The sequence below is a fragment of the Microtus ochrogaster genome, unplaced genomic scaffold (genome assembly GCF_000317375.1).
Source record: "Microtus ochrogaster isolate Prairie Vole_2 unplaced genomic scaffold, MicOch1.0 UNK11, whole genome shotgun sequence".
NCBI lineage: Eukaryota > Metazoa > Chordata > Mammalia > Rodentia > Cricetidae > Microtus > Microtus ochrogaster.
The window spans coordinates 4,009,607-4,027,647 of NW_004949109.1; the positions used below are offsets into that span (position 1 = coordinate 4,009,607).

The 18,041-nt window shown below is 37.0% G+C and overlaps 1 protein-coding gene across 1 annotated transcript in view; it reads left to right on the forward strand.

Annotated features, from left to right (window-relative positions):
* Positions 1 to 18,041, forward strand: part of Adamts6 (ADAM metallopeptidase with thrombospondin type 1 motif 6) — a 222,041-nt gene that overhangs the window by 114,449 nt on the left and 89,551 nt on the right. The window contains exon 15 of the mRNA XM_026788997.1: positions 14,843 to 14,945. Coding sequence (XP_026644798.1) covers positions 14,843 to 14,945 — 103 coding nt within the window. The remainder of the gene's footprint in view (positions 1 to 14,842; positions 14,946 to 18,041) is intronic.

The window sequence follows — 18,041 nt, forward strand, 5'->3', positions numbered from 1 at the left end:
CCCACAAACCAGCATTTACCTTCATGGTTTGATGGAAACCATCACTCCTTCAAATCTACTGTTTCCTCTGAAGTTTGCAAAATGGGAGCTTTTTGATTTTCTCCTTGGTCGTGGTGGGCTGCCTCTGGTAGTAGATTGACTATCTTTCGTTTGGTAATTCTGTCCAGAACATTATTGCTCCTTCCTGTGTATAAAATACACTGTTTTATTTTGTAACACTAAAATATTAAGAAACTAAACTTCATTCACATTTTCCAGTCTACTCCTGCCTTAACTCTTTATAAATTCATAAATGTGCAGAATATTGTTCCAACATATCCTCTTCTGGACTTTTCCATAAGCATACAAGCATCTTTCTATATAAAAACAAACAAAAAGCCCTTGCCAGTTATTTCAACCACTTCTTTGCCACCCTTTGGAGGAAAGAAATTCCTCCAGACTTAACTTTATATACTGAATTGAGTTCACATCTTCTAATTTTTTCCTGAATTTGTTCTTTTGTGATTTTATCTTCATCATAATGTTGACATACTCTTACCAAGTCACAGATGCCTTCAATATTTACTAGTTGTAGTCTTTATCTTCCTACTCATTTGAACATTTTGATTATTCTTTTTCATTAGTGCTTCTCCTTATTCTCCTAATGTTAGACAACCCAGGACTTTGCCCTTGACTGTTTCTCCATTCTACTGATACTCGTTTTATTTCTGATCTCATAAACTTCAGTGATTTTGATGCTATATCATTCAACTCCAAAATTTATACCTTTCAGCCCAGCTGTCATCTTACTACTCGGATTGACCTTTAATAAACATGCAGTATGTAGTGTATGCGAATGTTATCTACAAAACTATTCAACACTGTTCTCTGTAAGTGTTCTTTACCTGAGATATCTGTTCCACCAGTATAAGTCAAAATTCTAGAGGTTTTTTGTTTGTTTGTTTGTTTGTTTTTCCCCAGTCTTTTCTGTCTCACCATCTGTATCCATCTAATCCCTTAGGAAATTTTGTTATATTTTGCCTTAAAAATATATCTCAGATTTGGCAGCTTTTCACTACTTCTGCTACTTCTACTCTGGTCTGAGTTACTAGTATCTATAGTTATCAATTTAATAGGCTTTTTTTTTGTTTTTTTGAGGTCTTTTTGCTAAGCTCAAGACTTTACACATGCTTAGGCAAGTGTTCTACCACTGAACTTCACCATCAAATCTTTAAGAGCCTCATGTGTTGATTTACTAACAACAAACTTTTACTCTTCAGTTTCCAATATTGGAGGCAGAGTAAGTCAGGTTATCCTTACTCTTTAACCCCCAACACTTCACTATTTCTTGTATATGAAATTATTACAAAAGCTAGTAAGATCTATATAATCTGACTTCCATTGCTTCTGAGAACTGATCTGTTAGCAGCTTCTTCATCATTGACTCTGCTCCAACTACATGGATCTCCTTCTGTAAACCCACCACTGGTGCTCTTTCCCTAGGACTTTGGTTTTGACTACTCCCTTTCCTTGTGCACTTAATGCTGTCTATCCCTTCATCTTTCCTCGGTTGTTTCCTTCTCAAGAAGGCCTAACCTGGATACTGTACTTAAAATTGTAAGCTTCTCTCCTCCTCTATTTCTTTCCCCTTTTAACACACCTGTTTATCATATTTTATTCTGCTAAACAGATCTCAGAATAATTGCATATATCTGTAATCATAAGACTTTTCAAATACTACCACTATTCATTCCCTTAAATTGAATGCTAATGTATATTTTCAAGGAATCACTTAAACAAAGGAAGTCACAACAGAGAATAATCACAATATGTTGACATGAATCATATTTTACAAAAGTATGTGCAGTTGGCACATGGCTAATTAGGAATTTAAGGTTCATTTCCATAAAAAGTTAGAGAGAACTAAAAGGCAAAGAGAGTAGGCCAGAGAAAAGCTAGTGGTGTAAGGACATCCTAGGTAAATGGAGAATGAAGTGCAAGGCTAGTGTGCTAATGGTCTGCTATATGTTCTGAGGCATTTAGAAACCATTGAAAGAGTCATAGATTTTGGCTTTAGATGTGAACAGATGGAAGAAAGACAAGAGTACAACATAACAGTGAATAAATCAATAGGAATTTTATCAGAGACTGCATTTTGTTTCCAGGCTGCCCAGACCTGAATAATCACACAGAAACTATATTAATTATAATACTGTTTGGTCTATTAGCTCAGGCTTCTTATTAAGTAACTCTATCATCTTAAATTAACCAATTTCTATTACTCTGTGTATCACCATGAATCTGTGACCTACCAGTAAGGTTCTGGCGTCTTTTTCCTTCGGCAGCTACATGACCTCTCCCTGACTTCACCTTCTTTTCTCCTCTATCTCTGCTTGGATTTACTGCATTGCCATATTCTGCCCTGCCATAGATTAAAACAGCTTCTTTATTAAATAATGGTAATAAAACACACTCACAGCATACAGAGGGAATCCCACATCAAGGAATTTAATGGCTGAAGTGCTGAGACAGGGGCTCTCTACAAGTAATGAAAGTGGAGTCTAAAGAGGGCTATTTGGGAGAAAATTCGGAACTGACTTTTAAAAAGCCACAAAAGTAAAACCAAAACCAAAATGAAAACAAAATAAGACAATAGGAAAAGTAGAGTGAGTTGGGTAGAAGATGAGATCAGGAAGAAATACATTTAAATTTATGTTATAACAAGTGAGCGCATTCAGAGAAGACAACTCCAGAAGGTGGTAATGGGAGTACATGCCCAAACTGGAGTGGAGACAAAGCAGTGGGAAGAACTTCACTGCTTGTAAGACTGATGGTTTTTCCATATGAATGCTAAAGACACTCAGGATGATCCCAGAAGTTGGTCTATAGGATGAGACTGTCTTAATTCTCATATACCTCAATCTCTCCTCCAAGAGAGAAAATGACCCTCATTTATTAAGCCCCAAGCTGATTTAGATTAATGACACCAATGTCAGAAGAATAGAGATTTTATACAAGGACAGAAGTGAAGACCTATTGTTGTATCATACATACTATTAGGTAGGAGTGCGAAACTCAACCCATCTCCTAGTTCACAACTATTTTCAGTATTATGTAATTGAAGGTATGAACATACAATAATATAGGCATTATACAATAAAAGTAATGTATGCTAGGAAACATAACATAAAAAAAAGACAGACACTGTTGCCTGTACTCATGACTGTATTAGAAGCTGAAACTAGAAGCTGGAATGATGGCATTTCTATTACTATTTTTCCCTTTTATTTCAACTTTTAATGAATTAGCTCTATAGTCCTGACTTTTCCATATTAACTCATTTTAATTCTTCAAATAAGAAAGTCATACTTACTTCAGTATTTCGTTGTTTAGAATTTTTATTTATTTATTTTTAGAATTTTTTATATTTAAGCGAAATGAACTGTCTTTGAATTAAATGTGTCCAACCCAAGTTTTAAAGAGCTGTCATTTTTACCATGCAGTTTTATGAAAAGAGATTTTCAGAATTATATATCATATTAGATAAAACCAAAACTCCTATATGTTAAAAAAGAAATCTACCAAAAGGGTACCTGAAAGGCTCCATTTTATTTTATTTTTTAATTTTTTTATTTTATTTATTTATTTATTTTTAATTTATTTATTTATTGAGGATTTCCGCCTCCTCCCTGCCACCGCCCCCCCCCCATCAAGTCCCTCTCCCCCATCAGCCCGAAGAGCCATCAGGGCTCCCTGACCTGTGGGAAGTCCAAGGACCGCCCACCTCCATCCAGGTTCAGTAAGTTGAGCATCCAAACTGCCCAGGCCCCCCCAGAGCCAGCACGTGCAGTAGGATCAAAAAACCATTGCCATTGTTCTTGAGTTCTCAGTAGTCCTCATTGTCCGCTATGTTCAGCAAGTCCGGTTTTATCCCATGCTTTTTCAGATTCAGGCCAGCTGGCCTTGGTGAATTCCCGAACGAACATCCCCATTGTCTCAGAGTGTGGGTGTACCCCTCGCGGTCCTGAGTTCCTTGCTCGTGCTCCCCCTCCTTCTGCTCCTGATTTGGACCTTGAGATTTCTGTCCGGTGCTCCAATTTGGGTCTCTGTCTCTGTCTCCTTTCATCGCCTGATGAAGGTTAATATTCAGGGGGATGCCTATATGTTTGTCTTTGGATTCACGTTCTCATTTAGCTTCTCTAGGATTGCGAATTATAAGCTCACTGTCCTTTAAATATGGCTAGAAACCAAATATGAGTGAGTACATCCCATGTTCCTCTTTTTGGGTCTGGCTTACCTCACTCAGGATAGTGTTTTCTATTCCCATCCATTTGTACGCAAACTTCAAGAAGTCCTTGTTTTTTACTGCTGAGTAGTACTCTAATATGTATATATTCCATACTTTCTTCATCCATTCTTCTATTGAAGGGCATCTAGGTTGTTTCCAGGTTCTGGCTATTACGAACAATGCTGCTATGAACATAGTTGAGCATATACTTTTGTTGTATGATGGGGCCTCTCTTGGGTATATTCCCAAGAGTGGTATTGCTGGGTCCAGGGGTAGGTTGATCCCGAATTTCCTGAGGAACCGCCACACTGCTTTCCAAAGTGGTTGCACAAGTTTGCATTCCCACCAGCAATGGATGAGTGTACCCGTTTCTCCACAGCCTCTCCAGCAAAGGCTATCATTGGTGTTTTTCATTTTAGCCATTCTGACAGGTGTAAGATGGTATCTTAAAGTTGTCTTGATTTGCATTTCCCTGATCGCTAAGGAAGTTGAGCATGACCTTAGGTGTCTTTTGGCCATTTGAAGTTCTTCTGTTGAGAATTCTCTGTTCAGCTCAGTGCCCCATTTTATGATTGGGTTGGTTAGCCTTTTACGGTCTAGTTTCTTGAGTTCTTTATATATTTTGGAGATCAGACCTTTGTCAGTTGCGGGGTTGGTGAAGAACTTCTCCCAGTCAGTGGGTTGCCTTTTTGTCTTAGTGACAGTGTCCTTTGCTTTACAGAAGCTTCTCAGTCTCAGGAGGTCCCATTTATTCAATGAGGCCCTTAATGTCTGTGCTGCTGGGGTTATACATAGGAAGCGATCTCCTGTGCCCATCTGTTGTAGGGTACTTCCCACTTTCTCTTCTATCAGGTTCAGTGTGTTCGGACTGATATTGAGGTCCTTAATCCATTTGGACTTGATTTTTGTGCATGGTGATAGATATGGGTCTATTTTCATTCTTCTGCAGATTGACATCCAGTTTTGCCAGCACAATTTGTTGAAGATGCTCTCTTTTTTCCATTGTATACTTTTAGCTCCTTTATCGAAAATCAGGTGTTCATATGTTTATGGGTTAAAGTCAGGGTCTTCTATTCGATTCCATTGGTCGACTTCTCTGTTTTTATGCCAATACCAAGCTGTTTTCAATACTGTAGCTCTGTAATAGAGTTTGAAGTCAGGGATGGTAATACCTCCAGACAATCCTTTATTGTATAAGATTGTTTTGGCTATCCTTTGTTTTTTGTTTTTCTATATGAAGTTGATTATTGTCTTCTCCAGATCTGTGAAGAATTTTGATGGGATTTTGATGGGGATTGCATTGAACCTATAGATTGCTTTTGGTAGAATTGCCATTTTTACTATGTTGATCCTCCCAATCCAAGAGCAAGGGAGAAGGCTCCATTTTATAGGATGGAATTTATTAAGAAATCATGAAGGATGAGTTAATTTAGTAAGATTAACTAAGATAAGCAAGAATTCATTGTATTCTGTTAGCAATAGCAAGTGAGAACTGGCTGGCCCATATGTATTTAATAAATTCTCCTTGAATTGTTTTTAGGATACACAATCTATTCAATATAGCTTGTCAATTTTCTATATATGTAGAAGCCTTGCTCATTCCCTTCTTTTTTACAAAGTTTCCAAATGCACAATGGTTAAATGTTAATATTTCATATACTGCCCATATCTGAACTACTCTGAATTAAAAGAGATAAAAGAATTCACTTTTACCAGGTCAGCCTCATTTCATGCTGTGTGCTCATATACCTCAATCCTATGTGTGTCATATTTTATGACCCCATAAATGAAATCTGAGTGAGATGTTTCCAATTAGTTAGAATTAGATAGATAGTTTAACAACCAGAAAACATTTTATAAGCATTTTTTACTTGCTCATTTGTGAGCCAAAAGCTTTCTTGAGACTTAAGTATAAATAATACAAATTATAAATTCAAATGATCCTGGAAAAATTTTTAAATCAAAACCCAGAATTAATGTCAAGCAGTCAAAGAGCAGGAGAACAGGGATTCTTTTATCTTTGATTTTGGAGATCGTCTCACTCTGTAGCCCAGGCTGGCCTGAAGCTCAACTATGTATCCTTAATTTGCTTTGAATTGCTGGCTATTCTCTTCCGTTAGCTTCCCAAATGCTGTGGTTCAAAATGTGAGTCACCACATCGAGCATCAAAGTCATTGTGTATGTGTTTATTTATTTGGAGATCAAATCCAGGGCCCACTGTGTGCTAGGTAAGTGCTGTACTACTAAACTATGAGCTATAGCCCCATCCCTAAAAGTGTTTCATTCTAATGACTAGGCATGCTCTGTGCTTTCTAACTTTTTCCTGAGTATATACATCATAATGGAAAGTGGAAAACCTAGGGGACTGGCTAACTCATGTGTATTTAATAGATTCTGCTTTTATTATTTCTAGGGCATACAATCTATTCGATATAGTTTGTCAATTTCCCAGATAATGTAGAGGTCTTGCTCATTCCCTTCTTATGACTGGCTGGTTGGTACTGTGCATTTCTGGTTTATCTCATTTTAACATTAAAAATAGTTGGTTTTTTGTTTTGTGTGTGTGAGTCTGTTAGTATGTATGTCTGCATGTGCATAGGGTAGGAGGATCCATTGGTAAAGTACTTTCTATGTGAACATGAAGATCTGAATTTGAATCCCCAAAACCCATGTAAAAAGCTATTTAGTCTATAACTCCAGGATTTGGAGTTGGGTGCATGGAGTTTGGAGGGTTCTGGAGCTCAATGGCCACTCAGCCCAGTTGAATGAATAAGCTCCAGGTTCACTTAGAGACTCCATCTCAGATAATAAATTGAAGAACAATCAGGGAAGATATCAGCATCAACTTCTAGCCTCCATATGCTTGCCAACACAGGTGTACATGCACCTGAACACCATGTGTATACACATATATGAACACACATGTACTATGCACATAAAACAATAGTATTAATAATGCTACTGATAATTGTTGTTTATAAATTTATGATTAGTTATTCTGGCACTACATTAAAATCATGATTGAAAAACTGAATGTTAGAAAAATCAGACAATTAAAATCTGAGTGTGCTCCATACTGCCCCATACTACCCTTGATAGTTTATTTTCCAGCAGTTATTGAAATGTAAAGGGTCACTGTTATTAATTGCTACAACAGTTGAGTAGTGTTAATATAAAGAAACTGATTGCATTCATAGTTAATATACTACTAAGGGAATAATATAAACCTTATACCAGACATCCAGAGCCTTCTGGTCTGAGGAATTATTTTCTGAACTATACACTCAATACTGCCATATCCAAGTTCCACTGGACATTGCAAATACTTCAACTGGTAGAAAACATTTAATTAAAAATAACCTAACAAAGCAAAGAAATAACACCAGATGTGTAAGTAATAATGGAGTACATAAGAAACACAAAAAACAAGACAGCATAACTCTTCCAAAACTTATTAACCTTATAGCAATGGCATCTGATGAGATTGAGTTAAAGGAAATCTCAGAGAACTCAAAATAATGATTCTAAGTATGTTTAAAGGCATAAGCAAATGGCAGGATATAATAAGGAAGGTGATGGATAATGTGAAAGATAAAATTAAAAATAATTATAGCAAGTCAGAGTTTAAAAGTCTGTGGAAAGTCTCAGATACAGAATAGAACAAAGAGAGAACTGAGTGTCTGGGATATCTGAGCATGAAGACAAGGGTGAGGAACTGTAACAAACTTGCAGGGACAAAGATACAATAATAAAAAGGGATCATAGGGAACTGTGAGATGGATACAACACACCGACAAGATCATATTTGTTAGTTAAAGACACAGAAAAGGGCAAAGGATCTCTAACTCGACAGTAAAAACTTAAAGAAATCCTTCAGATTGGAGAGAAAAACAAATCCATTCACAAGGCCATAGGAATTAATAAACCATGCTGGGATAGTAAGAGAAGGGGGAAAACACTACAAAATCAACAGAATATCAGCAATCAGTGCACAGTTTTAATAGCTGAATATCAATAATCCCAATTCCTCAATCAGAAGACACAATAGTAGATTGGTCCAAAAAGAAGAAGCTATCTATGTATTGCTTCCAAGAAACACCACACACACTCACACAGACAATACCAAGTAAATGGACATAGGACTTTGAGAATTCAATTTCAACTCAGTTAGAAAACAAATAACAAATGCTGGTGAGAGGTGGGAATATGTGAATGTTCTAAGGTTAGATGGAATGTAAATTGATGCAGCCTCTGTGGAAGTTGTGTGGGGGCTTCTTAGAAGCAAAAATAGAATTACCATATGATCCATCTACACCATTCTTAGGCATTTTCCCAAAGGCCTCCATAGCCTTCTTTCAAGAAACTTGAATATCCATGTTTACTGCTGCTCTGTTCATAATATCTATGGCACAGGATCAGTTTAGATGTCCTTTAACTGATGCTTGGAAAATGAAAATATGATACATATATACAATAGAATTTTATCCAGCTGTAAATAAAACTGAAATTATGAAACTTGCAAGAAAATGGATGGAACCGGAATATATCATACTAAGTGCAGTGACCCAGGCTCAGGAAGTTTATGCTCTTTCTCGTATGTAGATCCAAAATTAGATATTTACATGTGTCTATTTATCTTGGAGTACCTGTACAGAGCTCAGAAAACTAGAAAGGGGCTGTGAGAGGAAGGTGAGCAGTCTTAAGGAGTGAAGATATAGTAGACACATATGATAAAAAGAAGGTGGACATGCAGGGAGTTAAAGCTTTAAGTTTGGATGAGGATGGATGCACAGGAAGTGGAAGAGATGTGCAATGTGTTGTCCCAAACTAAGCATATATCAAAAACCCTTAAGGAAACTTTTTTCTTGGGAAAAGGAGAAAGAAAAATCAGAAGAAAGAGGAAACACTATAAAACTGGGATGGTATCGGTGAATTTAGCACAGGGTCTTCCTACTAAAGGTGGCTCACAGTTTCTGGTATAAGAGTCTTAGTGAAATAACGCTAGTACAGAGTCAAATGCCATAATTTCTAAGATTTAAAGCATCTATAGAGATGACAAAAGGAGCAACATTCACACTGGAACACCTCACTGCTTAGAAGCTTGTGTTACTTATGTACAATCCTATAGTGGTAAATTGGATTGAAAAATACAAGATATAAATCTTTTGCTTAAGTAATAGGGAATTAAAACCTAGAACCAACATAGATCAAGTAGTCTTACTAATTTATAGCAAATACAAACAGAATATCTACAGTTTCTCCTTAGTGTCATATAATATAAAGATGGAATAGGGGACTTATAAATACAAGACTCAATACAAACATAAAAATATATCACAAATGGGTATCCAGTTATAAAATTTACCTGTCATCTTTAAAAATATTTTTAGAATTATTTTATGTGTATGAGTGTTTGGTCTGCATGTATGCGTGTACCACATGCATGTCTGGTTCTGTAGGAAAAATATGATAAGTTTAAGCAAATGTTTAGGGGAAAAAGTGTAGGAAATGCTTATCTATCCAAATAGTTGAAAGTACAATATAGTTTATAAAATGTATTAATACCTATAGATCTGGAAAATGGCAATAAAGATTTTGTTGTTATTGTTTTTATTTTGAAAATACTTACACACCCTAGAGACTGAGGCCTGTGGCATTGCTCTTGGGTCCATGGGGCTGTACTTGTTGGTCTGGGGAGAGGATGCTAGATTAGTTTTAAAATTGTTTTATATACATGCTTTAGGACAGCATTATTATTATTATTCTTATTATTCTTTTTTTTATTGAGAAAAGGAAAAAAAAAGAATCCGCCTCCTCCCAGCCTCCCATTTCCCTCCCCCTCCTCCTACTCTTCTGCCTCTCCTTCCACTCCTCTCCCCCTCCCTCTCCAGTCCATAGAGCAGTCAGGGTTCCCTGTGGAAAGTCCAAGGTCCGCCCCCCTCTGTCCATGTCTAGGAAGGTGAACAACCAAACAGGCTAGGCTCCCACAGAGCCAGAACATGAAGTAGGGTCAAAACCCCGTGCCATTGTCCTTGGCTTCTCATCAGCCCTCATTGTTCGCCATGTTCAGAGAGTCCAGTTTTATCCCATGCTTTCTCAGTCACAGTCCAGCTGGCCTTGGTGAGCTCCCAATAGATCAGCCCCATTGTCTCAGTGGGTGGGTGCGCCCCTCGTGGTCCTGACTTCCTTGCTCATGTTCTCCCTCCTTCTGCTCCTCATTGGGACCTTGGGAGCTCAGACCAGTGCTCCAGTGTGGTTCTCTGTCTCTATCTCCATCCATCACCAGATGAAGGTTCTATGGTGGTATGCAAGATATTCGTCAGTATTGCTATAGGATAGGGTCATCTCAGGTTGCCTAACCTCAGCTGCCCAAGGGACCAACTGGGGACATCACCATGGGCTCCTGGGAGTCACTCCAGGGTCAAGTCTCCTGCCAACCCTAAAGTGGCTCCCCTAACTAAGAACTGTGGTTCCGTGCTCCCCTGTCCAACCTTCCTCCATCCCACTCCTCCTGTTTCCCCAAGTTCCCCCCCTCCTTCCCTTCTAACTTTTCTCTCCCCATCTCCCCCTACCCCTATCACACCCCATCCCCAAGATCCCAACCTTCTCCCTGGCAATTTTGTCTACTTCCCATAGCCAAGAGGATAACTATATGTTTGTCCTTGGGTTCACCTTCTTATTTAGTTTCTTTAGGTTCACCACTTGTAGTCTATTCTTAATAGCCTAAAAAACACACTACATATTAAACTCTCCATTTTTAAAAAAATTAATCCAAAGTAGGATTCGGAAATTTCTTCCAGGAACTATTTTCCTTTGATTACTCTTTGATCTCTCTCCAGACCAGCCAGCCAATGCGATTCCTGCTTAGCTTATATTTACTTTTCACATATTCAGAGCATTCACTGGTGAGAACTGAAACCAGAACACCTAGGATCTGAGACTGGGCAACAGTCTCATCCAGTTCTGCCTCAGGGCGCTTGCACTTGCCGTCCTCTCGGCTCTCCAAAGCACGTGTCTCTCACCTCACCACCAACTTCTTTACTCTGCTTCCCCATTCTTCTCATGTCAAACTACAATAAATTTACCAAAGTAGGCATTTGAGGTTTTATTGTTTCCCCTCTGATCCCAAAGCCTAGATTATATCTGAAACATATTATACAACTTATAAATACTTGTTAAGTGAACCTAGGCCAGTTCTTTGTAACTTGTTTTAAGAAGACCACTGGCTAATTAGTATGTACACAGAAGAAACTTATCAAGGCCTGGGTATCTTTCAATCTAAGAAGATTTATTTAGTATAGATTCAGAAGAAAGAATAAAAATCACTTGGTTGTTGGAAGGCAAGTTTTGGTGGAAATAAAGGAAGTTGCTCATAGTTGTAGCTCTCTGAAAAGTATTTGTCTGTCCTGTTCATGTTTCTACGAATTGGGTGTCTGCTTTGGGATAATTGTAGAAGAAACTAAGAATCTGTTCAAATGGTATTACATCATCTCTCACCCCAGATCTTGACAGATATGATTCTGGACTGGCTCAACAACTAATCAAATCTGACCTGTCTCCTTTATTTATTTTTTTTTTTCGTAAATACTTCTATTGAAGCACTGACATGACCAATTTCTTACCTAAGCCAATGTTACATCATTTGGAGTGACTCAAGGAGGTATTCTCATTCAGATAAAGGAAGTATCTTCTACCCTGAAATTTTTTATGAATCAAATTTCTGTAGTCCCGTTCTTTCCTTATGAAATAATTAAGATTACTTCATGAGAGTGCTGTTAGGGATGAAGCAGCTTACACACCTAAAGATCTCTGAAGTGTGTCACAGTGTACTTAGAACTAGTTAAGTGGCACTTATAACAATGCTTTGATTTTATTGTAGCTGACCCTAGGAGAGGCACTCAGAAGAAAAGAATAGGTAAAAAAAACTTCATGTAATGCCATCCAAGTGCTTCATAAACAACAGTTCTCTTTTATTGACTATCTGCTTTTCTTCAGCTTTAAAGGGTCGTTAGAAAATACTAGAAAGCAGCATTTTTAATTTTGTATTCAGTGACTGGCTTAATATGTTAACTCAGCTTTGTACTGGTGTTTGTATAAGAGCTGTTGTTTCTCCTTATGTTTCTGTACAGTTCTGTCTTTGGTATAGGATGGCCTTTTCCACTATTCGGAAACACTCAGAACACATAATCTCTTTCTGCCTTCCTGCATAGCTTTACTTGGCTTCCCTGTCTAATCCCCCAGCACAATCTTAATAATCTCCCCAGGTCCTTTTTCTTTCTTAACTATCTCAACTGCAATACTTTGGGACACACTCAAAGTTTTATTTCAAATTCAGTATTTACATAACTTATTACATACCTCATTGGTCTTTCACTCACGCAGCACCTAAAGACAAGCTGTAAGATATTGTTGTTTGCTATTTATATTTCCTGAAGTAGTTATATACTTTTCCCACCTCAATCTGCTCTTTTCAACTAGATTAAAAACTGTGCTTGGACAAACTTTTAAGTGGTTGATACTCTTTTTGGTGAAAACTTGTATCTCCAGTTCAAATTACATATATTTTTGAAATTGGTATTTTCTTTAAAAACAGATTTGGTACTTGGTAAAACCACTGACAGACAACTTTAGCTCTCATGAAAGAGTCTTTGAAAATAACTTAGAAAGAGACCAGGGAAATGACCCAGTGGTTAAGAGCATGTGCTGTTCTTTCAGAGGACCAGACTACACGTCTAGAACCCATTTTGGGTGACTCTAGCTCCAGGGACTCTGGCTCCCTCTTCTGGCATTCATGTTTACCTACACTCATGTGCATATTCTCTTGCAAAATTAAAAATAGTCTTTAAAAAAGGGAAAATAGGTTGGCGAAAACAGTCTTTATTATGTTCAACCATGTTTATCAGACATAAATAATCAATGACAGTTATGAATAGGCCTCACCAAATCATAAACATTTAAAACATTTTGAGGGTATTTTTGCAGATTTTGTTTGCTTGTAGTTTAATTATATGGTTCTTGACCATGTACTTTGTATATGACAATGTTATGTAGCATTGTCAAATGCAGTATTTCAAAGATACAAATATTAGCAAATAGTGAAAAGAAGGACTGGCCAGCATAGTATGACGCACTAGCTAAAAGTAGGCAAAAGAGTAATTACACACACACACACACACACACACACACACACACACACACATAACCCTTAGATTTGGAACTGATGGTGTAGTATTTCACTACACTGAGTATATTTTAAGATTTGAGGCTCTTAACATAATGTACAGCTGCTGTCACTATTTTAAAATCTGAGGCTTTGGACTTAATATGCTAAAAATTTTGAGCCATATCCTATAGTAAGTAATGATAGAAATGTAAATGTTTGCACATCATGGTCTATTATCTCCACACATCTCATAGAAACTATTTACTATTACTTACTGACCCTGGAAACTGCACAAAGCAAGGGTAAATGTCTAAGGGGGTTGCTAAGAAAGTCATCAAGTTTGTCTCTGAGGATGCCTGTAAGTCACTTGTCATTTATTCTGAGCTGAGTACTCCCAGGACTGGAGATGTGGTTCAGTGACACACTTTTACTGCCCAGCATCTATAGACCCTGGCTGGATTTCCAGCATCAACTTCCTCCCATTTTGTTCTTTCATGATATATTCTGTTCTACATTTAAGAGGAAAGTTTTCTTAGTGTTTCAAAATTTATAGCTTTTTTTAAAAATATAGTTGCTACAGTGCTACAGAAATCTAAAAGATGAATCAAATTGTGCTATTGCCCAAACATTCAGTGAGATGTTATACTTTCTGTCTTTGTGTACTTAAGAGTTGAGTAAGAGATGACTGTGGCATTTGTAATTTAGACCTAGTTAGATTGGCAGGGTTTTTTCTCTAAAATTTTCAGGTAAAAGAAACATTCCAAACTTTTATAACCAGTTATTGTTTTCTTACCATTTCCTTTCCCCTTAAAAACATGTGCACATTTGGTACCAATTTATCATTTCATTTTCTGTGATGTTAAAAGGTGAAATTTACATTTTAATAAGTCCAAACCTCTTGAATTTGAAGGTGCTTGGAGTTGAATCCTAGCATTTTTCCCAGTCCAACTTCTGGTTTTCATCAGGAAGCGTCTGCACTGATCAGGGTACAAATGGCGATTTACAAGCTAGATGCTGTCTCAGTGCTTGGTATCCTGGTGCCTTCACATAAATCTAGAGCAAGTCATGGCACCTGGGCTTCAGGCGCTGTTACCAAGGGGCCTAGTGTTCTAGGTTCTTGTCTGGTTTCCGCATGTCTCTGTAAGGAGGTATGATGGCTGCAACACATGAAAACTTCTGTGGCAACTTTCTAGCATTCAGTTTAAGTCACTGCAGTTATTTCTTCTCACCTATACGGGCAGCTTAGACACCTCCTTGTGAGTCTGTATTGTAAAATGGTTTTTTAAAAAAAAGTCAAATGACTCCCAGAGGAGATAGGGCAGCAGTCAGTAAATACGAATTTTAGGGACGCTGTCCCTTGGTTTTTGGCATTTTACAACAATGGTACCATTTATGATTTTATTTTATTTTAGCCATGCCCTTTGGGTTCCCGAGATTTTCGAGAAAAACAGTGTGCAGACTTTGACAGTATGCCTTTCCGGGGAAAGCATTATAACTGGAAACCCTATACTGGAGGTAACGTATGACCCGGCAGAGCACTCGTGCTCGAGAGCTTTGCGATATTCACCTGCAGACCTTCATGGACGTGGTAGCTAGAATCAGTGTTTGCAGGTCAAAGCAAGAAAATGCGTATGTTATTTTCCAAGTCTTATATTTTAGCTTCCCTGTGATAGTTTATATGCAACAATTTACAAATTATTAAAAATTATATTATAAAACTAATTTTCTTTAAAAAGTTTTTAAAAGTCCTAGAAAGTATGTAATCATGTAAAACCCATAAAATATGAGCTCTGCTTAAGACTTTCCAGGTGTAAATTATAATCATTGAATATTTGCAATTATCCCCTTAAAACAAAATATGCCGACATAAATCAACTCTAAGAACTCCAAAGAAAAAAGGAAACCTATTTATTTTTTTTCTGAGTCAAAGGCTAGTGATCTTTCTAAAGATCTATTGTTTGATTTGCTTTCAGTTTTTCGTTTTTAGAAGTTATTGTGTATGCACACATGAACACAGATTTCCCCAGGACTCTTATGTGGAAATCAGAGGATAAGTTCCAGAGGTCAGTTTAATCCTTTCACTTTGTCAGGTCCGGGGACTGAACTCAAGTCCAAAGGCTTGGTGGTCCGTATCTGTACCCATTGAGCTAACTTGATGCCCATATTTTAAATTTTGTTCTGGGTAAGGTTTTTCTTGTTTTGCTTTATTTTTGAGAAATTTTTTTTTGCTGTGTAGCTTAGGCTTGCTTTAAATTTACTCTCATTGACTGAGCTTCCTGGGTGCTGGATTTGCAATGTGTACCAACACACCTGCTATATTAAATGTTTTTCCTTGTCTGAAAGCATTTTTGCTACTTAGTTTGGATATGTATCAAAGACTAATATTTGCCATTAAAAAGATGAAGTTTTTTTCAAAATATAAACTACATTTTGTTGTGTGGAAAATTTTAATGTACCATGAAAAGTACTGTGTTATATAATTTTGCTTTAAAATTACACAAGAACAGAGTACTTTAAAAACTTTTTTGAGCGTAAGACCTATGTACTGACTACCAATATTTTACCTTTATTATTTTATTATACACATGTATGCTCATCTCTCTAGCCGCTTATTAATCATGCTGGTTTTGATGCATTTAAATTAACCTGTAGCCATTTTCTTCTGAATGCTTTGGCAAATGTACCATTGGCCATCATTCAGTTGTTTGCTCATTTTTTCTTTGGCCATAAGAATATGGACAATGAGATGCATGTATCTTACCTGTGTTCTCTCTGAATTTTTGGCAACTGCATATATCAATGAAGCCTGAGTGAGATACAGAAAGTCACCATTACTACCAAAATTACCCTAGTCCTTACTGGTTCAGATCTATAACTGTTTTTCATAGACTAACAGTCTTAAGCAACAGACATTGACTATTCCCGGTTTTGGAAGCTGGAAACCAAATATCAGGATGTACGCAGGGGTGAATTCTAGAGAGTGACCTTTTCTGGGTTGCAGACTACCATCTTCTGTTTGTATCTGCCATGACACAGAGGGAGAAGCTCCTGGACACTAATTCAATTCATAAGGGCCTAATTCCCAAAGGCTCCCTTATCAAATAACATCATATTGGGCTTCGGCTTTGAACATAGACATTTGTAGAGGACATAAAGCTTAGTCCCAAAACAGTCTTCATAGTTCTTTACATCTGCAGTCAACTCTCTAAGAGGTAAACATTGCTCATTTTTCTTGCATTCTTTAATTATGCCTGCCCAAGAACTTCATATAGTTAGTCTTGTCCATTACTGTTTCTGCAAGACTTCCTTCTACCAGTGCTTTTATATTGATCCTTGTTGTGATATGCAGTAGTTTAATCTTTTTATTGCCGAGTGGTATTCTTCTGTAGTAATCACTTTGTTTTGCTTTCTGCTGTATATGGATGCCTGGCTTGGTTTTAGTTTTCATTTGTCAAGTGTGAGCAAGCTGGTGTTGAATGGTTCTATTCAGGTTTCTTTTTAAAATTTTTTTTTCTATTCAGGTCTTTTATGAACATATGTTTCCCTTTCTCTTGATTGAATGAACAGGGGTGAAATACTATACAATAGCATAGGTGAGACCTGACTTTTTAAAGAAATTGCCTGATGTTTTTAAAAAATGATTGTACTGTCAGGCAGTGGTGGTGTACGCCTTTTAATTCCAGTACTTGGGAGACAGGCAGGAGGATTTCTGTGAGTTCGAGGCCAGCCTGGTCTACAAAAGCTAGTTCCAGGACAGGCTCCAAAGCAACACAGAGAAACCCTGTCTCAAAAAACAAAACAAAACAAACAAAGAAAAAAGGATTGTACCATAATGCACTCCCACCAACAGTATCTGAGACTTCTATATACTTCAACATCCTAACCAGTATTTGGTGTTTTCCTGGAAGTTAGTTTGAATTTTCAGATAATTGTGTTGAACATTTTTTCATGTACTTGGCTGTTTGTGTGTTGTTGTTGTTGTTTATATATGTTTTTCTCAAAATTGTTTTCCTTTTAAAATCAATTTTAATTGTATTAATTTATTTTTGATTGATATCTATTTATACTTATGTGGTGCAGTATGGTTGGTCATTTGGGGAATTTGATGATCATATCGGGATGACAGGAAGCACACACTATTATTATTTATGTGTTAAGGGCCTTCAAACTCTTCTCTAATTATTTTGAGGCATATAACAAGTTGTCATAGACATAGTTGTCTTACAGAGACTGGAAGAACTAATTTCTCCTATTCTGACATCTGTTATCCAACTTTTCTCCATTTCCCTTGCCCCATAACTTCTTCTATCTTAGAGTGACCATCGTTCATTCAATGTGATCAACTTTTTCTCTTTCACAGATGAATGTGAACATGTGACATCTACCTTTGTCTGCCTGTCTTATTTACTCCAATATAATGTATTCTAGTTCTATCAGTGTTGTTACAAATGATGTGCTTCATTCTTTCCATAGATGAATAATATTCCACCAAGTTTACATGCCACACTAAAAACTTCAATCATCTATCAGCAGGCATCTTTATTGATTTCATTTGTTCGGTAGAGAGTAGTGCTGTAATGAGCATATATGCAGGTGTGTTTTTTTTTTTTT